Here is a 13,567-nt window from a genome sequence, read left to right as displayed (position 1 = left end):
ATAAAGAACAGAAGTGAAAAATAATCTTAAGAAATGCTTCAGAGATCTAACACTAAAGACCTGAAGCATAAGCTGGTGTGGTGAGACTACAGATAGCCTCCAGGAGGAGACATTCAGCCAAGCCACATCTCTAGACTTTTAAGGTACACAGGTCAATCTCTAATTAAGATTCTTTTCATTGGTGGATATCAATTTATATGATTCATTCTCGAAAACAGAGTGTCTTGCACATTAAATATACTGTGGACAGAGGGAGAATGCTCCAGATGTAATATACATGCTTTGGAAACTAACCTTCCTGGAAATTTTATGTAAAACCAATTTGACAGGCAGTCCATAATCTTTTTAAAGCTGCATAAAAAAAATTACTACACGTGATTTTGCAAGCATTTTGACATCTCCATGCATCTTTTGAGTTTCCTGGTAATCCTGGATGTTGTGGCTTTCCCAGAATTTTCAGACAGACATTAAGTTATATAAATTGAGCTTTCCCTGAATGAATTAAGGGCCTTTCTGACCTAAATGATTAAATTTGTCTTTCTCTGTTTGTCTCTCTGTTTCCTTTCCACCCACTGAAGAGTTTCCAACATATGGTTTTAACTGTGAATTTGGCTGGGGTTCTCACAAGACATTCTGTCACTGGGAACATGACAATCACGTGCAGCTCAAGTGGAGCGTGCTGACCAGCAAAACGGGACCGATTCAGGATCACACAGGTAACGGCGAGTTCACCGCAGCCTTGTTTCTCTGAATTGGAGAGGGTGTCACTGTGGAGAGTTTCTGGGGTCTGTGAATTTAGGGGGTTTAGAAAATACTGCAGAACATTAACTCATGCTTTTGTCGGGGGAAGAGGGAGACTCTCCCTCTGCCCTTTCCCTTAAGGTTCTTATGGCTGGCCAAATAATTAACAAGACAGGTTAGCAGGAGAAAATAATACCAAGTTTAATAACATGTATACATGGGAGAAACTCAGAAATGAGCAACTCGTCCCTCTGTCTAAGCTGCTTGCTTAAGTATTGCAGCTAAAGGCGAGGAGCGTGTTGGGGGCGGGTAGTGGCCTGGGACTTCAGAGGGCAGGAGGACAATTCTTTTTGGGGTCATGTATAGATAATGTGGTCAGGGAGAGACAAAGTTTTTGATAAAAGAGGCTTGGTGCCTTTACTATTGTAACCTCTATCCTACATTATCTTTATAGCCATCATGATAGAAGATCTGTTCCAGGAAGGAGCCACCATGTCAAATTCTTTAGGCAGTTAGTGGGGGAGGTCAAATGTCCCTCAGAGAAAACAATCAAGGTAAAGAGATATATTTCAGGGTGGCCAAATCTTGATCTCCCACACTTTTATTTTCTGGAATTAACAAGATCTCCTTCCCTAGCAGAGATACACTTAGGCCAAGTAGTAGAGAATGCTGACTAAGTTTGGCAACTGATTGGCCTCCCTGAAAAATAGCAAACTGGGCAAAGATGTGTGAATTAGTATCACTTTTATACTTTTTCTGAACATTTTTATGGAAAATTTCAAACATATTCAAAAGTAGAAAACAATTAGTAAAATGCACCCTATATGTACATAACCCAACTTCACAAATTATCAAATCAAAGGAATCCTATTTTGTCTCTATCATCCCTGACCCTGGATTATTTTGAAGCAAGTCCAGACATATATTATGTCTTCTCATCTATTTTACAGCTAAAGAAACAATAAATGAGCCTAATGCTTGCTCTCCTCTAGATTCTTGAAGTGGAAGTGGAACAAGGTGGGGTAGGATTCTTATTCTTTTGAAGAAGATTTTAAATCTTACCTTACCACACCCCAGCTCACAACCCACCCCACCTCCTGTCTTTCTTCCCTTCTGAGATTAATTACTGGGGGAGGGGTGGGTTAGATCACACAGGGAGCTGACACCCGCTCCAGTGAACTCTTTCATCCACCACCATCCCGTCTCTTCATAGTCATTCCATCACCCATCTTGAGGTCTGGTATAAAGAACCAGCAGCATCCTGTAAAAAACACACACGTACACCTACACACACTCACAACAAGCCCCCAACCCACAAACTTCTTCCCTACTCAGCAATACTTACAGGAATGCTTACTCAAGTGTGGCTTCCCAAAAAATACCCCAGAGAGGCGTTTGCTGATGCTGAGAAATCTCAGTAAGCCAAGTTCACCCCGTGCTGGTGCTTGGGATGAGGGGGTCAGTGGGCCGATGGATGGGCAGAGGCTACTTCATGCCTGTCCCATTTTGTCGTTCACTTTTTTCCCAGTGAATATAACCATCAAGTAGGTTAACTAGGCCTCCTTCCACCACAGCTAGCTCTTCACCTAACGAGAATGACAAGGAAATTGGGTAAAATTGGACTCCTTCAATTCTGAGACACTTCCAATTGAATCTTAAGACATGCAGTTTTAGAAAACTTAAAATACTTTGACTGTAAATGGCACTGTACATATAAATGGCATCAAATTAACCAAATGCAATTAGCCGAAATGAAGGCAGTAATGGTGGAAAAATTGACGCAAAGTGAAGTAGAATGGCTCAGTAGGATCTGACATTCAAAGGAGGTTAAAAGCTGTGTTAGCCAGAGACAAAGGCTAAAAGGCTCGCAGAAGTAAAGTGCTAATTGAGAAAGTGAAGGCAGAGTTCCCGACCCAGAACTCGGATAAAACACTGAAAGGAAAAATATCAGCGCCTTCTGTGTTGGAGTAGCAGAAAAGGAGGGCTTGTCTTAGATTAACAGCTGAGAAGTGCGAGTCCTTCAGAAGGATTTGTCTCTTTTGTTCTCCCAGACACCCAGATCTACTTGGCTGTAGAGTCAAGTCTGCCCTGACTAGCAGGAGCCTCCCGCGGTGCTAGAAACATGATCATTTGCCGAGAGAGATGGGTCAGCCTGACATCTGAAAGGCAGGAACGTGTTAACATGAAAAAAATCGGATGGAAAGAACCCTACACACGGCACGCATGCACACAGACTGACATTAGATAGTATGCAGCACCTTGCAAATCAGACGCTGAGATTGTTTTAAATTAACACTATCTAGGTAAAATATCCTGCGGCCCAATTTTGAATTTATTTAAAGGAACCCCACTTGGTTTTCTGCATTTGACCTCTAAGAATGAAGCCATGTACCTCCTTACAGAGGATTCCTGAGACCCAGCTTCTTCCCCTGGTTCACCGAACAAACGTTATTTGAGTACCCCCGTTACATGGCACATGCCACGTTGGGCACTGGAGATGCAACTATAAAGGAAGGTGGCCCTGGCCTTGAGGAGCTCACGGTTGGGTTGTGGGTGGGAAATGGTTACAGTACCGTGGGGGTGAGGGTGCCCGATGGCAGAGGCCAACGGCGATGGTAGAAGATAACATCGGAGGGACAGAGAAAGCAGTCCTGCCTCAGAGACAGTCTGAGCTAGGCTTGCCTAAGGAACGGCATGCACAGAGGCTGGAGGAGGGACAGATTCCTTAGTGAGGCAGTGAGACCGTGATGGGACGTGCAGCCGGGGGTGCTGTGTGAAGAAGTGTGGACAGGCTGAAGGCAGTGCAGGGAGGAGCCACTGAAGACTTTTAAGTGGAAGAGTGACATTAGCAAATTCTTCAAACACCAGGCAGCAGGGCGGAGACAGACAGACTTCTCAGGCAGCCTTCCTCCCTCTACCCATGTCCAGTTTTCCCCTTCTTTCTACCACCTATTCTCTGACCATCCCAAATAAACCTCATGGGCTCAGTAAACGTGTTTCCCCTCTGCAGCATCTCCAATTTCAGTCTTTTTCTCTAAGGCTGTGGGAGCAGAGGCAAGATAGGCACATTTTTTTCCTGTCCGTCTTAGTGGACTGATACCCTACTCATCTCAGTGAAATGATGCTGACACACAGACAGGCGACCACCCCCTAGTAAATTAGTGGGGTAGAACAAACCCCAGGAGTGACTGAGTCAGCTTGGTCACAGGGGACACTCCACAGACACAGAGAGCATCCAACATCCCGCTGGAGCTGTGATTCTGATTTCCATCCTCCTTTCATTACTCCGCCCAGCGGTTTATTAGGCACGCTTTGGGGCGAGTGCATCTGAGCAGCCAGGTGAGGGAAGGAGGCTGCCCACTGACACATCCACCTCCACTGGACCCTGTTGGCACAGGCGAGCAGACACGAGGATGTGCCCACACATGCACAGTGAAAAAGCATCTCACAAATGTGCAAGCCTCCTGGGCAGCTAAGAAAACATCCCGCTGCCCGCTGAGGCTTGAGCATCAGATTCACACTTACATCAGGTGAGCCGGTAGATTAGGTGATTTCTACTTGCAGAGCAAACAGTGAAACACGAGTTGTGTGTTTAGACCAGGTGGTGGAGGAGGAAACGTTCCCGCTGGGGGTAATTAAAAGCAAAGCCAGGAGTAAGTCCTCATAGCTCGGCAAGTGTCTACGTTGCCAAAATGGCACGTTCTAGTGAGCCTCAAAAATACAACCTTGCCTCTCCTTGAACCAGAAGCCCACATCAAACAGGAGCAGGGCTCACAGTTAAGATTCAAGCTCTCAGGTATATTTAAGGAATTTATAAGCCATTGAAATTAACCAGGGAAAAATAATCTGAGTTTGGGGAAAAAAAAAAAAAGATCGCTAGATTATTTGGAAAAACTGCAGCTTTATTATTACCAAGTGGTGACCTTATAGTGACCATAGTGTCAACAACCTGAAGTCCTGCTGCTCGAATGATAAATAAGAATACCTCTAAATTATTCCACTTAACATCTGTCTCCACATGGGTGCTTCTGAAGCAGTCTGAAAGTTGCGTGGAAATCGGTCTGCCCTGACTTCCAGTCTGCTTGCAGCGGTGCAGAGGCCGACTGGAGTCAGAGCCTGTGTCCATGTGACAGTGCATGCCAAGCAGGTGGGATCTGGCCTAGTGCTGTCTGGCAGCTATCCCCCAAGCAAACGTCCGTTCACAGGAGCTCAGAGCGGTGCCTTAGGTGCCAAGACGTCCCCCATAAGTGCACACAGTTCCCTCCCCTGGCATATTTCTGTCCTTGTGCTCAGCCCAGGAGAGAAGGTTTGAGTAGTAGAACTTGAAAGAAAAGAGACAATGGAGTCATAAATTTGGCCACGCTCCGTAACACAGCGTTTTGTCACAGCAGGAGATGGCAACTTCATCTATTCCCAGGCTGACGAGAATCAGAAGGGCAAGGTGGCTCGTCTGGTGAGCCCTGTGGTCTATTCCCAGAACTCCGCCCACTGCATGACCTTCTGGTATCACATGTCTGGCTCGCATGTGGGCACGCTGAGGGTCAAGCTGCACTACCAGAAGCCGGAGGAGTATGACCAGTTGGTGTGGATGGTCATCGGACACCAAGGAGACCACTGGAAGGAAGGGCGGGTCTGGCTCCACAAGTCTCTGAAACTTTATCAGGTATGCCCCTTCCCTGGGCTGGGGACAGCAACTGCTTCAGGGACACTGGGGTAATATTTTGAAGGTTATGCAAATAGGATGCAGAATTATTCCAAAAATTATTTCAGGGGCCTTCCGAAACTGAGATAATGCTGCAAGGATGATAATCTCAGGAGTGTATTTCACGGTCTCCTAGATTACAGGAATAGAACCAATTTGCTGAGAAGGAAGAGAAAATGCTACTTTATAATCTCTTTCTGGGCTGTCACAATGCAGCGTTCCTTTTATTGGCTGCTTTTCCAGTTGTAAATGTTGTGTTATAAACGGAGAGCGAGGGGAATTTTATGCCATCACCAGGCAATTAGTATGGATTGATGAGCAAAGCATGTGCTTATGTGAAACCTCACGAGTTTAATTGACTTGCCATAGCTTGAGCTGAACAAGCATTTGTAAACACTGCTATTTGGGACCAAACATTTAAAATCTGTGAAAATGATCTCATTTCATTAGGTGATTTTTGAGGGCGAAATCGGAAAAGGAAACCTTGGCGGGATCGCGGTGGACGACATTAGTATTAATAACCACATTTCACAAGAGGACTGTGCAAGTAAGTATGAGCAGCTGCAGAGACCAGTGAAGTGCTCACCCAGAGCACCATTCTCTCCATATGATAGTCTTTGTCTTGTTCCTGTAGACCTGGAATTTCAGTGTGGGCTACAAGCACATCATAGGAAATGCGTATTCTGGTGCAACAGGGCATAAAATTGGTCAATTTACTTTTAGCTACTCCATTACCTGACCTACTTCATTTAGAATGTCTGGTTGATGCCTACAAAATCATGTAAATAATGTGGAATCCAAAGATCATAGCAAAGAAGAAACACAGTTTACAGGCTATATGCGCCATGCCCAAACATTTTGATAAAAGTGGAAAACTCAGACGTCTGGATAATTCCAAGTATCAGGGTGCATAAACAAAGCAGCCAGCCTTGGAAAATTTTGCTTGCACTGAATTTCATTAAGATTGCATTGTTAATGAATCATAGAAGCCATAATTCTTTGCTTTATTACAAATAAGTAGATGTTTCTGACTCTAAAAATAGTTGAAATGACTCAAAAGAATAAATGAAATTTAGAGACTTTGTCTAGTATTCCAGAGTTTATAGTTTTTATTGGTCTGGTATATATGGATTAAAGTCTGACACAGAAAACCAATTCATAGTCCCTAGTTCTTGATGTATAATTATAAATAGTATCACTAATGGCAATGTAATAGCACAGTAATTAGTCTTAAGCTCCATTTGCTACACTTAAACTTTTGTTATATATCATTACATAATAGGATGTTAATTATAACAAAATGGAATAAGTCTATTGGGCAAATTTAAAACAAAGGAGGCCTGTTGGCTATAATGGGTTTTTGGTCATTTCAGCAACTTACAAAGCTTTTATTATACAATATATTGAATATACGTAATCCCTAAAGTGGCAATAATTTGATAGGGTTGATTGAAGAAATTGGAGGAAAGAAAGAGCAGTGAATACAGGTCTGCTCCTTCATACTATGTAAGGAACTCTATTTAATGCCACACTAATTAGCAAATCTTCACAGGAAATGATAAGGCTCAATATTTCGGTTGCAATACTTTCACATTACCCACATCCAAGTGTACACTGCTGTTAAAATATATATTTTATGTAGTTACGCAGTGCATGTAAATGCTTTCCTATTCCAAGGTGAGAGTGATGATGGGGGTGGTTTTGCAATGTGAGAGCAAACTCCACAAACTAAACAAAGAAATAAAATTCAATGCCATTCAGCAGGTTTTAACTGACCACATATTGTATGCAAAGCAGCACTGAAATGCTCCTGTGAAGACAGAGATGGCTCAGGCCGTTCTCTGAGCCTTCTTCTTTTCATGTGACTGGTCTACTTAGCAGTAGTTGTTGCTAGGCATTGTACTCGGGAAGTCACTACTAAAGCACCATTAAAACACTTTATTTATGTTTCTGTAACAATAAAAAGATGTCTAAGATAACTATAATTATTCATCAAATATGTATTCTCGAAAATTTAGCCATGGATGCTATGGGATTATCAACAATTTATTCATTATTCATGCATTAATACAACAAATATGGATTGAGGCACCTGTGATGTTCTGGAACACTTCTAAGTGCTGGGGGTGCAGCAGTGAGCAAAGCCCCTGTCCTCTGCGCAGAACCATAGTGGACACTGGGACGCCACTTCTTCCAGACACTTTTTTTTTCCTGTGTTTTGGTAAGACACAGGCCAGTCTCTTGCCTCAACGAGCTGACATACTATTTGGGAAACCAGACTAACACCCATTAAACTTAGGAAGCAGTTGTCTACACAAGCACAGGATGGTGGCCATATGTACAACCCCACTTCTGTTTCCTGTTTTCACCAGATTTCCCCCACACTCCAGATGCCAAAACCCTTTCTCTCCACCCTTCTTTTCTCCTCAGACACACACTCTGCTAACAGCCGTGCTACCTGGACTCAGATGTGACCTGATCTCACAGTCCTTTACCCTCACCTCTCTACTGTCCTGCAACTGCAGGGTGGGGTGGGGTCAGAGTGCACTAAAAACTCCAAAGGAAACCCAGCAGAGCCGTGTGTGTGTTTGTGTGTGTGTGTGTGTGTGTGTGTGTGTGTGTGTGTGTGTGTAGGGTTTATGTATAGGGTTTATGTAGTTTGAGTGTATTGTATTCTGTTGGCAGTTCAAATATCTCTTTCAATTTTGTTTGACTTGTCAGAACCGGCAGATCTGGATAAAAAGAACCCAGAAAACAAAATTGACGAAACAGGTAAATTTGTCTTGCTAACCAATTTTTTAAAAAATTTACTATGGCTTTCATTTATGAAGACAGTTTTGGAACTCTAATCCACTGATATATCAAAGCAGTTCAAATGAAATAAACATTATGCCACGGCCCTGAGTTGGGACTGTGGGTTGGACTGTTGTCACAGAGGGCCGTCTCCGAAGCTGGCCTGAAGACTTGGGGCGCCGCCGTGACAGGTCTGGCTGGTGTGAGTGGCTGAGCCCTGAAGAGGTGTGCTCCCCCTGGCCCTTCCCTGCCTAAACTGGAAGAGGACTTAGAGGATAATCTCTGATTTTACAGCTGTGGAAGCAGGAAGCTAGTGATGACTGACTTACCCAAAGACCTACAATGATTTTCATGCAATAATTTGAAACCAACCCAAACTCTTGTCTGGTTGATACCCAGATGGGATCTTTAAAGGACTGGAGCCCAATTTGGTGACAATCTGTTGTTTGATCCCTCTGTTCCCATCCTGCTCTACTGGAATCCTCGATTTGTGATAATGATGATTCAATGATGATGATGATGATAAGGATTTATTGAGGAGCTAGTATATTCCAAGCACTTTCCATACGTTATCTTTTTTAATCCTCACTGCCACTCTCCAAGGTCTGTTTATCCCCATTTTATAGACGAGGAGACTTAAACTCAGAGCAGTGACTTGCCTTAGGAAACATAGCTAATGAGGTGATAGCCTCGGACTTTAGACTGATTAACTTGGAAATGTGTGTTTTTTTCTTGAGTACTGCTTGGTAATCAAATACAAGACGTGATCAGAGTTAGGCCTTGCCTAATGTTATTTTATTCCCAGAAGTTTCCACACCTCTCTGCCAGCAGTTGTGGGTCGCTGGACACTTGCCCCGGCTTCACTCGGCTGCTGCCAGCAGTTCTGTACCCTGCCCATCAGCATCAGCACCTGTTAGAAATGTGGACTCCTATAGCCAGACTTGGACTTGGTAGAGACAAATAAATATGGCACCATACTAGGCTGTTAGTAATATTACCACACGGCTCATTTAGCCGAGTTACACCGAGATGTAAACTTTATTAGAGGTTGTTTCAAAACAATGTTTCATCAAGGGAGAGAATATTAATATGCCCCATGGCTTGTTTTCCCCTGTTTAGGGACTTGCATCTCATATTTTTAGTTTTCTTTGATTGGAATCTTTGTTGATCAGAACACCATTAGGTCAACACCATGCATGTTGCGCATTAACATTTCAGTCTCGTTTCTAGTACCAGGTAATTAGGCTCAAAGCTCCTATGTTAATAATTTCTCATGTTCCACTTTAAAGAAAACATTTCCCCAGTGACTGAACTGCAGAGCGGTGTGACGGTCTCCAGTGAAACCACCAGGGCTGCAAAGATGCTGATTATTAATTGTGTTCTATTCAGCACAACACAGACGGTTTCTAGATTTGAGGCGTAGCCCATTTGAAATGTCAGCAGCGTGCATTCCTCTGTTCTGAAAGATCTCTCCTTGAGTGAAACCACTGTAGACTTGGTGGAAGATTTGTTTGACTTGAAGGTTTGACATGTAGAAGAACAAACACGTGTGTAAACCTCGCCTGGACACTGGAAACACACCATATGAAAGGGCAGCTTGGAGAGTTTCCTCGTGCCTGGCTTGGGGATCAGGCAAATGCACAGGGAATGGTTAAATCCCCCAGCTAGACAAATGTGTGACTAAGCATTTTGCAAAGCTTGTTGACCGCATATCTGGCAAGGTCTGTAAACACAGACTACAATCTAGCACAGATGGCGGGCTGCGTGAATCTGAATTAGATTAGAAGGTAACCCTCACTGCTTACTCGGAATCAGTTGTTTCCATGTGCTGAGCTGTCTGTCAGAGTCACACCACCAACTCCCCAGTACCCTTGCCTCCCACACCTCGATTCCCAACGAGTCAAACAAAACCTTGGTGTTGCCTAGCAATGAGGGGGCCAAACCCCACTTCAGGCTCTTGTGAGACGATAGGCAAAACTGGAGCATGCGATTTCTTCCTTTTTCTTTCCTTTTCCTCTGTTTTTCTGTCTACTTGCATCTGGTACATTGGCAGTGCTCATGGAGTCAATTTTGTGTTTCTCCCTAGGGAGCACCCCAGGATACGACAGCACAGGAGACAGTGATGAGAACATCTCTAGGAAGCCGGGCAATGTGTTGAAGACCTTGGACCCCATCCTCATTACCATCATAGCCATGAGCGCCCTGGGTGTCCTCCTGGGTGCTGTCTGTGGGGTCGTGCTATACTGTGCCTGCTGGCACAATGGGATGTCAGAAAGAAACTTATCTGCCCTGGAGAACTATAACTTTGAACTTGTGGACGGTGTGAAGTTGAAAAAAGACAAATTGAATACACAGAGTTCTTATTCGGAGGCATGAAGGCAGACAGAGATGAAAAGACGAGTCGGAGAATTGAAGTGGAAGGACGTAACTTGAGCGTGCTGAGGAACTGTCGATCTTTCACTGTACAGGCTGGGAAGTGCGCCGATGACGCTGAGCCAGGCTTTTCTCAGGAGCTTCAATGAGTATGGCCGACAGACATGAACAAGTTAGCTGTGTTAACAATCGGAATCATGTACAGTCAGCTTTTTTCTGTTGGTTTAATTTGAATAATCAAATGCTGGTGTTGAGACCAAGTATGATTGACTTAATAATTCATTTCAACTCCCCTTCTCCTTCTCTCTCCTCTTCCTTTTGTGGATTCTTTTCAGAAACTGCAAAATCCAAGATGCTGGCACCAAGTGAATTCAGTGGGGCCCTTTTGACGGACATGCTACCTGTAGCCCAGTGCCCAGAATATATTAGAATAACCGCATTTCAGTGGACTCCTGAAGCTGTACTTGTGTATAATTGCCCGCGTCCTGCATAGGCAAAGAAGGATTAAGATGTTTTATTTTAAAGTACTGTAGCCTCAGTACCAGTCTAGTGTGTCAGCTCTGTTTACGAAGCAATACCGTCAAATTTTCTTGATATTTTCCAGTGTTGTACTAAACCTCGTGCTTGTGAACTCCATACAGAAAACTGTGCCATCACCAAACACTGCTGGCAACTGGGTGTGCTGCCGACAACCACAACGAAAAATCCTTGGCACTGGCTAGTCTATGTCCTCTCAAGTGCCTTTTTATTTGTACTGTTTCTCATTGTGTTACATTAACGACCCGCTCTGTTTCTCGCTGGTGAAAGCCCTACTCTTTAATCAAACCCCGGGGGCCCACTGACTAAGAAGAAAGTCTATTTTAGTGTGACGTCAGCCCCCGGGAAGGCAAGGGCTCCGAAGACTTGGCAACGTGGCTTAATTTTTCTGCTTTTTCCGTAGTAGTTCAATTTCATGTCTCTTGCCCCTTTTGTATAAAGCTGCAATATTCTCTCTTATTGTTCTTTCATATGGAATGTATTTTCAAATGTAAACTCTTTTTCTCTTCTCTCTGTCTTTTTTCTCTCTTAGAATTTAAGCATTTGCCATTGTCCAGAAAAGAAACTTGCAGCTTTAACCTGCTGGTAATGGCAAACAGTTTTATTAGACCTTATGTTTAAAAATAAATAAATAAGGGAAATTCCTAACTTTGCCCTCCAAAGTCTAACTTTGGTTTTCTTGTTAACTGGTTAAAGTGACAGTATCTTTTTTCCTTAAGCCATTTGTCTGTCTATTCCAATCAAAATGATCTTTGATAGAAATATTTGCATTTAATAGAAATAGTGATAAGCTGAGGTAAGAAATAATACTAATTGGCTTTCAAGTGCAACCCGAGGAAGGACTGGATAAAATTCTCCAAATATCCAAAAACATGAGACTTTTACATCCGCATATGCAAAAATGACCCATGAGAACCTTCTTATTTTGGTATTGAGTCAGACAAGGGAAGAGGAAGAAAGAACAGTAAATTTAAGAAAGTGACTATAAATCCTGGTGCCTGGGGGTGAAGTATTTTCAGATAAGAGGGGGGAAGAAAACGAGCAAAGTCAAAACAAATGTTTAAAAAATCCATTCAGCAGCAATCCTGTAAAAACAGAGACTTGAATGAATGCTTCTAGAAACTTCCAGTGGCTCACACAGAAAAAGCCTGCCTTGGGGCTGGCAAGACCTAAGCTTCTAACAGCTCAGAGAAGTAAATATCTTATCAGGCAGCGTGTGAATTAATCCAAAGAAGCTTTCGTTGTTCTTGGTCTATTGAGTTATGCCATGTTGTACTAAGAACTTTTAGATCTTCCTCCCTTCCTGCATTGTTATAGGTCTCACGCAGATAAATTTGCGGGAGTCGCATTTGCATCATGGACGAGATAGTCCATTCATCTTGGTTTAATTGGATTGAGAATGCCTTTTGTTTCCAGGAAAGTATCGATCACTATGAGAGAAGAATAGATTTCTGTCCCCAGAGGCATTCATTCAGTTGTTATAATCATAGCAGGACGAAAGCACTAAGTAAGATTTGATTTTTTTTTTTTTAAGGCAACAGACTTAAAGTTGTCTTCAGCCAAGGAAAAATGATACTGAAACTTTAAATTTTAAAGTATCTTGCACTGATAAATATATTTAAAAATTATATGTTTATAAAGTTATTAATTTGTAAAGGCAGTGTTACAAAATGTTCAGTTTATATTGTTTTAGATTGTTTTGTAATTTTTAAAGGTGTAAAATAACGTATTTTTTCTTTATTGAAATCTATAAAAATTTCTGTAGTAAAATGTTTTCATTTTACTGGTATATTATTGCTTCATGTTTTGTACCATCATAAAATTTTGTGCAAATTTTTTTTACAGAAATTTTTATTTTCTATGACAATATGACACTTGTAAATTGTTGTTTCAAAATGAACAGCGAAGCCTTAACTTTAAATGACATTTGTATTCTCAGACACTGAGTAGTGTAAAAACCATATGGAACGGAACTGTAACTTCAATTCCAAACTATGACTACTACATTCCAAAGAAACAGTTGAATTAAACATTTTCATAAAATATCCCAAACCTGATGGCTTTTATTATATTAGCTTTGTTATTTTTAAAGAAGTTGGTATTATTCCAGTATCAAACAACTCTCAAGATTTTTTAAGTTCTCTTTTAAAAATAATATCCTGATGAGAGAAGATTAAGACATTTCCTGAAAACAGACTATCAACCCAAACTGGACACCTGTCAAGATAAGGAATACAGAATGTGGCCTTATAAATGGAAAATTTTCAACCCCAAATCCTGTGTCAAATGTTCTTATTCCATTTGGTTAAGGTTTTTTTTTTTAATGAAATTCACAAATATCTGTTGGTAAGGTTTGTTCTTGTAGAAAATAGGTAATAAATCTGACAGTGTTTATGCATGCACCTATGCTAAATTTAGATA

At 42.2% G+C, this 13,567-nt stretch overlaps 1 protein-coding gene across 7 annotated transcripts in view; it reads left to right on the top strand.

The window, feature by feature from the left end:
* Window positions 1-13,201, top strand: part of NRP1 (neuropilin 1) — a 134,280-nt gene extending 121,079 nt beyond the window's left edge. For 3 of the 7 annotated variants that reach the window (XM_058532748.1, XM_058532744.1, XM_058532742.1), the window contains 5 exons: window positions 579-716; window positions 5,130-5,404; window positions 5,894-5,990; window positions 8,165-8,215; window positions 10,323-13,201. In XM_058532748.1, the coding sequence (XP_058388731.1) occupies window positions 579-716; window positions 5,130-5,404; window positions 5,894-5,990; window positions 8,165-8,215; window positions 10,323-10,612 (851 nt within the window). In that variant the 3' untranslated portion in view covers window positions 10,613-13,201. The remainder of the gene's footprint in view (window positions 1-578; window positions 717-5,129; window positions 5,405-5,893; window positions 5,991-8,164; window positions 8,216-10,322) is intronic. The other 4 variants (XM_058532745.1, XM_058532743.1, XM_058532747.1 and 1 more) reach the window with 3 other exon arrangements.
* Window positions 13,202-13,567: the final 366 nt, after the last annotated feature.

This window comes from Diceros bicornis, chromosome 36 (assembly GCF_020826845.1).
Source record: "Diceros bicornis minor isolate mBicDic1 chromosome 36, mDicBic1.mat.cur, whole genome shotgun sequence".
Taxonomy (NCBI): Eukaryota; Metazoa; Chordata; class Mammalia; order Perissodactyla; family Rhinocerotidae; genus Diceros; species Diceros bicornis.
Note: the sequence above shows the minus strand (reverse complement) of the source record. Positions and strands in the feature narration are given on the sequence as shown.